The 14,026-nt window shown below is 38.1% G+C and overlaps 2 protein-coding genes across 4 annotated transcripts; one reads left to right on the top strand and one right to left on the bottom strand.

The window, feature by feature from the left end:
• On the top strand, positions 9,326-10,707 carry LOC107633783 (axial regulator YABBY 4). Its single transcript, XM_016337383.2, has 5 exons — positions 9,326-9,804; positions 9,886-10,006; positions 10,088-10,136; positions 10,222-10,297; positions 10,439-10,707. The coding sequence occupies exons 1-5, from the start codon at positions 9,583-9,585 to the stop codon at positions 10,601-10,603; spliced, it is 633 nt and encodes a 210-aa protein (XP_016192869.1). The 5' UTR covers positions 9,326-9,582; the 3' UTR covers positions 10,604-10,707.
• LOC107634699 lies at positions 11,177-12,443 on the bottom strand. Of its 3 annotated transcripts, none has more exons than XM_016338126.2 (4): positions 12,105-12,390; positions 11,866-11,971; positions 11,669-11,752; positions 11,177-11,489 (listed from the first exon to the last, which is right to left on the bottom strand). In XM_016338126.2, exons 1-4 carry the CDS (start codon positions 12,168-12,170, stop codon positions 11,437-11,439), a joined length of 309 nt encoding a protein of 102 aa, XP_016193612.1. In that variant the 5' UTR covers positions 12,171-12,390; the 3' UTR covers positions 11,177-11,436. The 3 variants fall into 3 exon arrangements, with proteins under 3 accessions (XP_016193612.1, XP_016193611.1, XP_020975293.1); XM_021119634.1 differs by having other exon boundaries at positions 11,312-11,489; positions 11,614-11,752; positions 12,105-12,398; XM_016338125.2 differs by having other exon boundaries at positions 11,669-11,971; positions 12,105-12,443.

Raw genomic sequence — 14,026 nt, 5'->3', positions numbered from 1 at the left:
TATAAAAATAAATATCTCTCTAAAAAATGATCTTATCGTATTTTAAAACTAAAACAAATATAAAATTTTGTCATTTTCTTAATCATAATTCCCAACAAAATGAAGTTGCCATATTATTGATAATAGTTACAGAGCTCCTTTAAGACTTCAGTTAACATGATTGATAATTTGATATGTAACTCATCGTTTGATCCTTTAATTAAGACTTATTAAGAGGTTAGTATAGAAAATATAACGTGATTATTCTTACATTTACATACAATATTGACAACCCACAATCAAAAATTAGTTCTTTAAGACTGCATTTATTTTGAAATACTGAAACTGAAATTGGGGAATTGAGACTCAGTATTATGTTTATTGACTTGAAACAATGACAAAAGAAGAAGTGGTCCTGATGATGACAATAAAACAGAAACTTTAGCAAAGTCTGCACGATAATGCTCCAACATTTAAGAAAAGAAGCAACATAATGAGAAGAAGTCCTAATTAAATTTAAATAAAGAATAAATTAAAAATTAAAAATTTGGAATTTGAATATTTTTAGAATAAATTATTAGTAAAATTTCAATTTCTATCTCACGTCAATAAGCATAATACTAAAATTAGTATTTTAATCTCAATATTTCAAAATAAGCCCAATTTTAAAAGACAAAATAGTTTTTTCATAATAGAATAAGATTTCAAGATGAGTGAGAGAGAGCGTGGGAGAGCAGGGTGGGAAAACACCGGGCAGGGTAGGTATAGGCGTTCCTCAAGGCTGGAGAGGGACTCCAGGGTCTGGAATCGGGAGGCGTACATCCGACTGGAACGGGATTCGTTCAGCATTTTTGTGGACAGATTACCAGGTGACATTTCGAAGCGGGAGTTATTTGAACTGTTTGCTTGGACGGGAAGGATCAACGACATTTACCTTTCACGGAAGATGAAAAATGGAATGGTTTATCTGTTCGCGTTCATACGGTATACTACGAAGGGCGGCGCTCTGAAAGCAATCGCAGAGATGAATCGTATGCGTTTAAGGGGATCAGAGATTTTAGTAGTGGAGGCGAAGTATAGGAGAGATGACTCTAAGGAACGGAGAGGGACCGCTACGGTGCTGACTGTGGGAGGGATTCAGTAGCAACCGTCGGGGGTCAAGGCTGATGGAAGGAGAGGTGCAGAGGAGATCACGCCACCTGAAGACGGAGATCATGGGAAAGGAATGACATGTTTGGGTACCTTAACACCGACTCTTGAGGAGGGACTGGTGGGAGGGGGGTGAAGGGGCTGGAGGTACCAGTAGTGTAGGATAATTTAGTCTGGCTGCAGAGGAGTGTTATTGGGAGCGCTATGAGGGCAATTGACTTTCGGTTCTTGAACGACTTCGCCCGAAGGGCCTGGCCGCACGTTGTTCAAGTTTGTGACCTGGGGAAGTACAAAGCCATGCTGATCTTTGATAGCACCGAGAGGGCAGAGGAGGCGCTGGCAGGGGATGAGGGTGGCCTCCGACAGTTCTTTCATAGGGTGTGCCGCTGGCATGAGCAAGAACGGTGTGATAAGAGAAGAGTGTGGATTGCATGTTATGGGGTTCCGCTGCATGCATGGACGGTGGCTACGTTTCATGCGATTGGTGCCTAGTGGGGTGAGGTGGTGGGTTGTGACGCTGAAACAAGTTTAGCTACGTCGTTCCGGGTTGGGCGTGTGGTGATCGATACATGGAGGTTTGATGTTATTTCTGAAAGGATCCGTCTAACTGTGGGGTCCTCTGGCTTCGAAGTGTTTGCTACGGAGGATGAGAACTGTGCCAGTATGGCTGGCTATCCTCGAAGTCCTATTCAGCAAGGGGGGTGGGATACGACGACTGAGATGGAGGCCTTGCCGAATAGGGTGGAAGAGAGGCAGGGGGTAAAGCTGTAATTAGTTCTGAGATTCTGAACGAATGGAGTAACGATTTTTTGAATTCAAAACCAGCAACGGCATGGATCGTGGATTATTCTCCCAGAAAGGAAAGGGCTGACTGTGTAAGAGATACGTCAGACAGAACTCAATCCTGGGAGTATGATAGGGATCGGGTGCTGGCTGTGGGGGAGATCACAAGCAAGGTTCGGGTGGGAGTGAAGGCTAATAAGGCTGGGGACATGTGGAATGGATCTGGGAGTTAGGGTTCTTAAGGCAAGTGAAGCCATTTTGGGCCAAAACACCAAAGGCCCACATACTGGTACTCACGCTGATTTGGGGTTGGGCCTCAATAACGGATCTGCAGCGGAGTGGGCTGAGGGCAACAGGAAAGGGCGCTCTCGGGCGGGTCGGACTGGGAAAAGCGCTGCTCAGGAAAGGTGATGCGTTGATGGGGTGGGAGGCCATGGCGGCGCAGGAGTGCTCATTGCAAGGAGAAGGCAGGAGGCTTGCGGCTCCCTCGGATCGGAGAACGCGTCACACCCATGGGGAGTGGTTGGCTACCCCGCGATGTCCTCCATGGTGCTGGCCGGTAATGGAGCGCTGGTGGCTGATGGCGACGAAGGCCAAGCGCCGTCAACGACCCGTGATGGGGGTGGGGGCGTCAGGCTGGGGTCGATGGGACTGCTACTATGCAGTTCGGACACGAGGCCTATGACGGTTGGGTTGGAAAGGGATCGGTCAGGAAAGGGGGAAGAGGAGCAAGGGTCTGGGTTTCGTGGAATTGGTGTGAAGGGGACAATGGAGGTGGATGGTGGGGGGGTGGCGCTCCACTCTAGTGGGGAAGAGGAGTTGGCGGTGGCTTGTGCTGGAAACAGTGCTAGGGGCTGTAAGGGAATGGCGTGTTGCCAGATGAGAGGGGAAGGAAGTTGGCTGGGAGGCCCAAGTGTGGCGACGTCATGGAATATGGATGGATTAGGCGAGGAGGGGAATGTTTCGGAAGGGAAGGGTATTGCGGCAGAGAGTGGCATAAGGGGCTCTATGGGGAATGTAGATCCTGCACCGGGGGGTATGGGGGAAGCTTTAACGGATCTGCAGGATGACCCCTGTGATGAAGCAAGTGAAGCTGAGCCGGAAACGTCCGAAACCAGATGGGCAGCTGAAATGCAAGAAAACCGGGAAGTGTGGAAGCTTGCAGTGGAATCTGGAGCTGTGCAGTATGATGAGGAAGATGATATAATGGCAATACTGCAGGCACAGAATGAGGAAATTGCGCGAAAGAAAAAACTGGCGAAGCCGAAAGAGAAAGCAAGACGGAGTCGGCCGAAAAATTGGAAGAAGGTGTGTGTAAATGTTTTAAAATGATTTTTAGTTCCTGGAATATTAGGGGGTTGGCGGGAGTTGGTAAACTGAGTATGGTAAAGAACCTTCGGAGAAAATTTAAATTGCATATGCTAGGCTTGATAGAGACAAAGAAAGAGGTTGTGACAAACTTTGATATACAGTAACTGTGGGGTAATGGGGCGGTTAAATGGGAGTTCGTGAGGTCAGTTGGCGCTGCAGGTGGTCTGATTTTAATGTGGGATGAAACAGTATTTAAGATGAACAATTGCTATAAAGGAGATCGTTGGTTGTGTGTGGAGGGTGTGTTACTACAGAATAATTTCTCTTGTGCTTTTTGCCTAGTTTATGGCCCGCATGATAGGGTGGAAAAGCTTGTTATGTGGGAGGAGCTGAGCTTCTTATTTGGGTTAGGTCAAGTCCCGCTTTGCTACTTGGGGAATTTTAATGAGATAGTTCATATGGAAGAGAGAAGGGGGGCTACTTCTTTGACGGTGTCTGCAGCTGAGTTTAAATCCTAGATCCAGGATATGGAGCTAGTGGACTTAGCAATATCTGATCGCTTGTTCACCTAGTTTAGAGGGCAATCGTGCAGTCAAATTGATAGGTTTTGCTTAGCTTGGAGTGGCTAGAAGTGTTTCCTGAAACAAGGCTGCGAGGTGGACCTAGAGGGCTATCTGACCATTGTCCATTGATTATGGAGGTCTCACGGATTAGAGGGGGGCCTAGACCTTTTCAGAGTTTGGACTCCTGGTTTACGCATGGTGGGTTCTTGAGGATGGTAAAAGAGGAATGGAGGAGTTTAGGGGAGGTACAGTTTATGGACAAGCTAAAGGCTTTGGCAATGCCACTGAGCAGATGGCATAAAGAGCACTTTGGGGGCATGGACACTAGGATCACACAGCTTGAGGATGAAATAAGGAAAGTGGATGACATGGTTGGTACTGGAGTGGCTGATGGGACTACTGAAGCAAGGAGAAAGGCGCTTGTGAGTTTCTGTAGAAGGTGGTATATAAGAAAGGAGCTACATTGGAAGCAGATGTCAAGATCTCGGCATGTGAAGGAAATGGATAAAAATACCCGCTACTTTCACAATTTAGCCTCAGCGCAAAGAAGGTCCAATCGGATTGATGCCTTACTAGTGAATGGGAGGTTGGTCAGGAATCAAGCAAGGATGAAGATTGCTATCCGAGACTTCTATAAGGAGCTGTACCACCAGGAGCCTTCGCCAGTTATTGGGTTCAGGGATGGGCTGGTAAAGCAAATTCTTCTGGAAGAGGCAACAGAGCTAGAGCTGATGCCAACTACTGAAGAAATAAAGGAGGCAGTTTGGGATTGTGAGTCAACAAAGGCACCAGGCAGTGATGGGTATAATATGAATTTTATAAAGAAGTGTTGGGAAGATTTAGGTGGAGAGTTCACTGGAGCGGTTAAAGGGTTCTTCCAGTCAACAAAACTTCCTAGCGAATCGAACATCACTTGGGTAGCGCTGGCGTCGAAGTTTATTGGAGCCAGAGAAATAAAGGATCTTCGGCCGATTAGTATGGTGGGTTGTGTCTATAAGGTCATTTCTAAGGTTTTGGTTCGGAGGATGTGGCGGGTAATGCCGGGTTTGGTAGGAGAGACTCAGAGTGCTTTCGTGAAGGGTAGGAAAATACACGATGGGGATTTGATCGCCTGTGAAACCATGCATTGGCTGAAGGCACGGAAAAAGAGCTCCGCGATAATAAAGCTGGATTTCCAAAAGGCTTATGATAGAGTCAAGTGGGGTTTTGTGGATATTGTTTTACAGAAGATGGGTTTTGGTCAGAGATGGAGAGGCTGGATTAAGGAGTATGTCTGTTCTGCTTCTATGTCGGTACTTGTCAATGGATCACCTTCGAAGCCGTTCAAAATGGAAAGGGGTCTGCGACAAGGAAACCCGCTATCTCCGTTCCTGTTTGTGCTAGTTGTTGATGTGTTGCATAGGATGATTGGAGAGGCGGTCAGGAACGGTCGTATCTCTTCGCTACTGGTTGGGAAGGATAACATTGAGCTATCTCATTTGTAGTTTGCAGATGATACTATTCTCTTCTACCCACCTGATGAGGAGACCATCAGAAATTATCAGCGACTGCTCCGGTGCTTTGAACTGATGTCTGGATTGAGCATCAATTTTTAGAAGTCCAACATCATTCCGGTCAATTGTGATAGGTTGTGGACCCATATAATGTGTCTGTTATTGGGTTGTACAGAGGCATCATTACCAATTAGATATCTGGGCATTCCCCTGGGAGCAAATCCGAGACTAGTTAGGACATGGAAACCAGTGATTGATAAGGCGGAAGAAAAGTTGAGCTTGTGGAAAGCGAAGACCCTCAACAAAGCGGGTAAGATGGTACTCATTAAGTCGGTCCTAAGTAGCCTGCCTATTTACTACCTCAGCTTGTACAGGATGCCGAAGACGGTGGCAGAGAAGTTGATTACATTACAACGCCAGTTCTTGTGGAGTACGGAGGAGGGGAGGCAAGGATTACCACTTGTGAAGTGGGAAGTAGTAATGACTCCAAAGAAGGCAGGTGGATTGGGAGTTGGTGATGCAGTTATTCGAAAAACAGCATTGTTGTTTAAATGGTGGTGGAGGTTCTCAAAGGAAGACTGTCCCTTATGGAAGAAAGTGGTTTACTCTTGTACCCACATGGATCCTGCTGTGATGCTGTGCGACCAGCCTGTCCCCAAAAAAGGGGGCCTTGGAAGGATATCTGTCAGCTACATATCCGCGAACCGCAGTTGAGAGAAAAGATGATCAGCGGGTTGTTGATGGACCTCAGGAACGGCAGAACAATCCGGTTTTGGGAGGATAGCTGGCTACCTAATGAGGTATTGAAAGATTTGTTTCATAGACTCTACTCGGTTTTAACCCTTAATGGTTCAGTGGTAGGGAATTGTGGGTTTTGGAATGGGTTAGACTGGATTTGGAGTTTCCAGTGGAGAAGGGAGTTGTTCCAATGGGAGTTGGATTTAGTTAACCAACTTCATGAGACTTTACACACAGTCAAGCCCACAGCTGAGAGAGAGGATAGCGTGGTGTGAAAATTTGATAGAACAGGTGTTTATTCAACTAAGTCCTTTGCCCAGGCGCTGCATGCGGAAGTTCTACCGGAGGAAGTCACAAGCTATAGCTTCACGAGTGCTATTTGGAAAGGGTTCGTCCCCCCGAGGATTGAGCTTTTGTTTTGGTTTGTGTTGATCGGAAGGGTGAATACTAAGGACCGGCTGGGTAGACTACATGTCATTGATCAGAATGACACTTTGTGTGTGCTATGTTGTAAGTTTGAGGAAACAGACTTTCATCTGTTTCTTGGTTGTGAGATTACATGGCAGGTGTGGTGTGCTTGGCTATTTGCCTTTGGAAGGAGTTGGTGTTTGCCAGGTACTCTAAAGGACCACTTTGAAAACTGGACGACCTCAGTAGCAAGGAAGGTGGATAGAAAGCGGTGGTTCATTGGGTTCTTTGCTGTTGTCTGGACAATTTGGTTAGAAAGGAATAGCAGGCTGTTCCGAAATCAAGACTCAGGTGTGCCGGCAATTATAAACAAGTCGTTTGAGTTTGCTGAGGAATGGATTAGTGGGGAGTCCTTTGGTTGTTGATGGCCTTGTCAAAATTGATTAGAGATTGTTTGGTATCTAGTTTATTCTTGGTATTTGTATCACATTTTCACTGCTCCACCTTATTGTGTTGAACTCCCTTTAATTTAAAAAAAAAAAATAGTTTGTATTTTTGGACGGTTTAGGGTTTACAAACTTTGGGCTTTAAGGAAAAAAAAAATAGTTGCCCCATTTCTATTTTGCGAAACCCATAAAACAGAAGGCTTTTAGGTGAGAGGGAGAGAAAGTTGAGGCTGCGAAGTGCGAAGAGCGAAGAGCCGAAGAAGATGCATCGCCGTTCCTTGTTTCACTTACAAAACGGACTCCTTCCTCCATCTATTCTTACTGCGACTGCATCCAAAGCCGAAACAATTTTTAGTATATAATTTATTAAAATATTCTTAAAATATCAGAATATTTTCTTCATAACCAAGTGTCATGAAATGGGTCCACTTACACTTTTTCTCATAACTTCATGTAGATACTAGATAGCAAAAGTTTCATCTTGTGTTGCTGTATGTGTGGAAATGTGGAAAGAAGCTTCCGGATTGTTGCACTTTTATTTTTGTCCAATTAAATAATAATTCAAACTGCATTATTAGTCTTATTATTTATTAGAATATACAGAACTTATATATATCTGACTATTGTTTATTAGTCACCTAATTAGTATAGTAAATACTAGGGGTGTTTAAATCCAAATCGATTTAAATTAAATTACTCATTCAATTCAATTCAAACTAAAAACTGATTAAAATTGCACTAATTTAAATTTGATTGGATTTTATTTTTTGCAAATCGCTGGATCGAATTTTGGATTTACTTTTCATAACCGATCAAATCCAATTCAAACTGCACAATGCGCTCTAATATTATTATTTTATCATTATATATACAATTATACAACTAACCTATAATTTTATTTTTATTTTTATGTTATCGTTGGTTTTTAAAATATTGTTGAGACTTGTTATATTATTGTTGATTACTTAAAATTTGATGTTGAGACTTGTTATATATATTTAATTTTTTTAATTTACCAAACCGCAAATTCAATCCAAACTGCTGCAAGTAAAATTAGTATTTGAATCGAAAATTTTTTTAACTCAAAACTGATCCAAACCGCCCTACAAAACCTAGTAAATACCAACGAGATTTGTTGAGAATAGTTCACTATGTCAAAATAGATACGAAGAATGCTAGGGACTAACAGAATTTGTGATGTTTAACCATCAATTAACCATCATTAATATTTTTAATGGTATGAGATAAGATCTAATGATATAAAATTAATCATTTTTTTTTAATAATTAAGTGCTGACCAGATTTCAACAAAAATGTTGACTGTTGAGCCTGAACTTTCTCAATAAGTATATCTACTACTTCACTATTGCTACTTGTTTTGGAAAATGGAATTCCGACCCGAAACTTGGAATTATATATTGAATTGATTTCCATACAAAAATTATTGTTCCAAAATTCAAAGACACTAGCTAATGAACCAAAAAAGTTGAATGAGACTTGCATGTCTTATGCTTACTAGGTTGGGGACGCGTAATAAATAAACAGACAGCATGATTTAGGATAAAGCCAAATCGTCAAATTTGAAGAAATTTTGAAATAAAGGGTACTTGTATTATGCATGTGTATGTGTCACTACTACTTGACATGTTTATGCGGTTCTTGAACCCTAAACACTACACAATATCATTATTCATTTTGTTAGTTTCTTATTCACATGGTTAGTGCTAACAGCTGGCCCTCCCATTCACATACACATACACATACAGCTAGATCGTAGCTATGGCTAATTAAGCTTATTATTGCAACAATATTAACGATGTTACTTGTCTCCAATGATGCTAACATGCCCAGTTTTCATTTACTATTCAAGTTTCCCTCCTCAGCTTGTAAATAATGCATATGTTGGAACCCCGTGAAAAAGTTCCTATGTCAATTCCAAAGATATTTTTAATAAAAAAATATTAAAAAATAAATAAAATTTATTGTTTTTTTTTATCATAATTTTTTTTCATCAATCTAATTTCTTTAATTTAATAATTCAATAACGTATTTTTACTTTGTATTTTTAAATATTGATAACAAACTGCTAATAAAAAATAATAAATTCTACTAGTCATATTATCTTTATGAATTTTAAGATATCTTCAAATTTTTTTGTAATACTAATGAATATTCAACCTTTTATGGGATATCATGAGTTAAGAACCATTAGAAATAATTGTGAATCAACACAGATACATAATGTTGTATATACCCTAATTATTGTTAAACATAACTATACTGATGAAATTGATTAGCTGCAGATTACATTATTAATTAAGCTTCTCAAATTAAACAAGTCAAATAATTAATTAAGTCAAGGAGGTTTTCAATTGTTTGCACATGAATATTAATTAATTAATTACCAACTAAAAATGATTTGTAAAATTAAATCCATTTAAAGAAGTAGAAGGGAAAAAGAAATTGTGTCCTGATTGTTAGGATGAATGTTGGAGTTGAGTGCGGCAGTGGAAATTAAAGCAGCATACAAAAAGGAAGAAGATGCACATGATATATGATATATGATTTATTAATATTATTATTGTCCATTTTCAAATTAAATTATTAATTAGCTTCTTCAACTATATCTATATGGAGTATATAAATGGTTCAATTCGTTTCCATTACTTTTCTATCTCCTCATGACTCTGATATAATTAATTAATATTAAGCATGTCATCAAGTAGAAGACTAGTGAGGCATGTGTTTGATGTTCCTGAAGAGATATGTTACGTGCAATGTGGATTGTGTTCATCCATTTTAGTGGTGAGTGTGCCATGCACCAGCATGTCAATGGCGGTTCTCAGTGTCAGATGCGGCCACTGCACAACCGTTCTCTCTGTCAACATGTTCAAACCTTCCTTTCTTCCTTCTCTAGTAACCCCTTCCAATCAGGTACATACAATTGCATTGTTTGTGATCCATCATGATATGCTCATTATTCATTCATTAATTCATGAGTTCTAATTAATGCAGCTAAATATTGAGGATGGCAACAAGATTAGCACTTTGAACACTCATAATAATTATAATGATTGTGAGGAAGCCAATAATGATGTAACTACTCCATTTACAACTGATTCTGCTCCCAATAAACGTGAGTAAGCATGAACGAATATGATTTCGTAATTTAATTGCACTGTTTATTTATATGACGAGATGATTTTTGGATGTACAGCACCAGAAAAGAAACAGCGAACACCGTCGGCTTATAACTGTTTCATCAAGTAATGTTTATAGTCTTTAATTTAAATTCACAGAGATTTTCTTGTGAATTATGAAACTTATTAGTTTAATTAATTAATAATGCAGAGAAGAGATTAAGAGGCTTAAAGCTGAAAACCCTGAAATGGCCCACAAGGAAGCTTTCAGTACTGCTGCAAAAAATGTACTCATCACTCTTAAATTACCTTCCATGCTTTGAATTTAAATAAATCATTTTATGACAGGCATTTTAGATTGGAGTGTGTGTAGAGAAAAGATTATTTTGAAAGATGAATTTGGTGATGGTGATGATGATTTTTTTCAGTGGGCCAATTTCCCCCCATCTGAGTATAGAAGAGGAGATGATGAAATTGACCAAGACCGCTCTACCCACACACCCCAACTTGCTAATAATAATAAGGTAAGTTTGAAGGTGGATATTACAATGAAGACTTTATCATTGTCTTCATGTGAAAATATTTCCTTTTGACCTTTAGATGATGGATTGGATGGTTAGATTTTGATATTTATAAAAGTGCTGTTTTTGTTTAAAGTGTGGCTAAATAAATAAATCACACTTTTAAACAAAGCATCTTTATAAAAATATATTTTTGCCATCTTCATTTGAGTAGTTGCCAAGTTTAAAATATGAGTTGTAACTTTGTATATATCAAATCTTTGGTAATTTAGGTAACGAATTATAACTCAAATAGTATAATCATTTCATTCTCATTTAGATTTTGAATTCGACTCTCACTTCTAATTTTGATCTACCATTAGTAAATTTACAAAAATCAATTAGGTATTGTTGTATTAACAAAAATAGTCAAATTTTAAATTTATTATTTAAAAATTAGNNAAATTATTAGAAATTTTGAGTTTAGAAAATGCTATGTAATTTTTCCTAGTACTAGTACGCCCAATCTCACTTGTCTTAGGATCACACAAATTCTTATTGCTTAATTTATATATATCTTCTGAGTTCTGATCATGTCAAAAATTCTCAAAATTTCTCTATCTTACGTGGTAATTTTCCAACGTAACACAAACGAATTGCAAAAGATCATAAAGTAGCAGGGTATATAGATATCTTATTCATCACTTTTAATTTCCTGCTACAATAATAATACATCATCATCAATCAATATTCAATTGGATACTAACTATATATATAGCTGTTTACTTAAGCAGCAGTAGTCACATGATCAAACCATCATTAACTAATTAATTTTAACCATTCATCATCATCAGCTATATATAAATCACTATTCCTTCATTCCCTTTTGGATTAATTATAATTATCCGGTAATTAATTATACATTATTATTTCCAGTTTTTCCTTCTTGCTGAACTTGGTCCCCTTTTACAATATCTACCTGAAATGTAAAATTTAGACAACTCACCATCAGATCATTCTATATATCTTCCAATTCTCAGATCACTAATAATGATAAGAATTAAGAAACCTCAGTTATAGTCTGCATATATAAATCTCTATACCTTTTTTTTAAAATTTATATAATGGGAGGTTATTTAATTAGATCAGATCTCTTACTGAAGAATGGCCTTCTGGTGGGAGTAGTAACTTGAAAATAGTCCCTAAAGAATTCCTTATTCTCCTTTTGCAGTTCTTTCCACACTGCACAAATTTGTAACATAGACTTAATTTCACAACATGCAAATAAATACATATATGTGTACATAGTGATGAAATTGAAAACTCATTAATAATAAGGTTTATATAATATGGACCTGTAAGTGTAACAAGTGGCTTGATTCCTGCATGTTCAGCTAGTGCCTTTATGCACTGATCTTGACTCATATGAAATAGCAGGCATCTCTCTATAAGATTCTGAACCTGCATTATTATTATTATTTTCCATGCATGTCAATATAAAATAATAACTAGTACTAAATTAGAACAAATGTCCAAAATGTACACAAATAGAAAGAAGGGGAAAAAATACAATAAGGAACACATCTATATATACCATCCTGATATAGCTGTGTGGGTGGCAATACAAACAAGGAAGAGGATACTGGTGACTGTGATACATATTATTATATTATTGTACTGTGTGCTATATATATTATATATATGCTACTGTGAGTTGCAAGAGAAGAAAAAAAAGGGAAATGTTTGGAGTTTGGACAAATTATCAAAGAGAACAAATTAGGAAAAGAATGAATAGAGGAAAGCAAACAAACACAAATAATATAAAAAGAAAAAAAAGTACAAGGGATGCATGAAGATATTTTGTGAGGTTTGAATTGCTCTTATTATAATATATATATATTAGAAAAGAGACAAATGAGTACTGTATGGTGTTATCCACACATATCTATAGTGAAGGGCCAAAATAGCTCAAGAAATCCAACACTAGAGATTCACCTCATCTATCTTGTAAGAGGATAAGAGAAGTGTGAATGATGTATATTTCAAATTTATGTGCTGATTAAGACCAAAATGTGGACAAGGCTATAACCACTTAAACAAGGGCACCTTGCTACTATTACTGTATAGTGTATGGTATATAGTAACATCAATTAATTACTGCCACATTTTTGTGGGGGTCCTACGAAGTTCTTTTGGTGAAATGCAATGAATAATGAATATGGAGGGAGGTGGTCCCCTTCTTCTCCTAGCTAGCCACTTGATTGCATTTGCTTCCATATCAATGACGCAATTGAGATTTGAGATTCAGTCTTTTCCATTTCCAACAACAAACAATAATAATAATAAAATCGAAAATTAGAAAGTGTTGAAGCGATGTCATAATATGTTCTAACATCGATGGGATTGGTATTAATGTCGCTTTGCTCTCAAGTTTATTAGATTTATTTTGCTCAACACAGAGAGAGATCGATAATTTTGTTATAGTTTCCAAGCAATTACAGCATTACACACCGGTGCATGCAGCGTGCTTTATTTGCAAACTTCTTTCTCAACAAATGTATCTCATTGCACCAAAAAACAATGTGTCATTATTAGGATAAGGAAAAGTATAGGTAAACAATGAAAATATTAAATAATGTAAATAATAGATATATCGAATGTTCATTTTATTAGTGTATGGATGGTTATTTTAATATTAAAATTTAGAGGGTTAATTTGGAGGTGTAGTGTGTTTTTATTTTATTGGTGGTTGTTCATATTGTTCAACAAAATCATTGTCCCCCTAACATTCCCCTTATGATAATTATCATCATCAATAAGTCTTCGAGTTTTATTGAGTTTAACTAAATCTTCAATGTTAACCAATTTGGGTTGGTCGAGTGGTCAGCTCACTAAATGGAGTTCAGATCCGCGACGGATTAGTCTTTGACCTGTCGGGTTGGAGGATATCGTGGGCAACAAAAAAAAAAACTAAATCTTCAATGTTATTAATCAAGTTTTTTTTATCAAAAATACGTAAAGTTTAAGAGAGATATATATATGTCCTGGTGCTTTGCATAATTTTGGGGAAGAATGGAGAATTTTGGGGAAGAAGGGATAGGGGCATTTTGGTTCGAATGACGGTTTTAAAACAAACTGAAACTTTGGGGACCATTTTAGAGCAAAAAAAAGGCGAGGGACGAAAAAAATTTTCAGCCCCTACGTTGGGGACCAAAATCATACTTAACCCTAATCTTAACATTCACTCTTAATACAGTTAAACCTTTTTCCCAACAAAAATTCGCACATAAAAATGGCAAAATAAAGATAAAAAGTTAAAAGTAAACATCAGATTGGTCTAAGTGAATTATAGATTTACTCTTATAAATGTTTACATGGCTTTTAATAAAGTTTTTAAGAGTTTAATTTTGATGCGGTATAAAAAGTTTTACACAATTATGCAATTATATCAATTCTTTTAAATAATTACTCACGCCGTCAATATAAAAAGTAATTAATTTTGTTAATATGCATTAC

The sequence above is a fragment of the Arachis ipaensis genome, chromosome B03 (genome assembly GCF_000816755.2).
Source record: "Arachis ipaensis cultivar K30076 chromosome B03, Araip1.1, whole genome shotgun sequence".
Classification (NCBI taxonomy): domain Eukaryota; kingdom Viridiplantae; phylum Streptophyta; class Magnoliopsida; order Fabales; family Fabaceae; genus Arachis; species Arachis ipaensis.
Note: the sequence above shows the minus strand (reverse complement) of the source record. Positions and strands in the feature narration are given on the sequence as shown.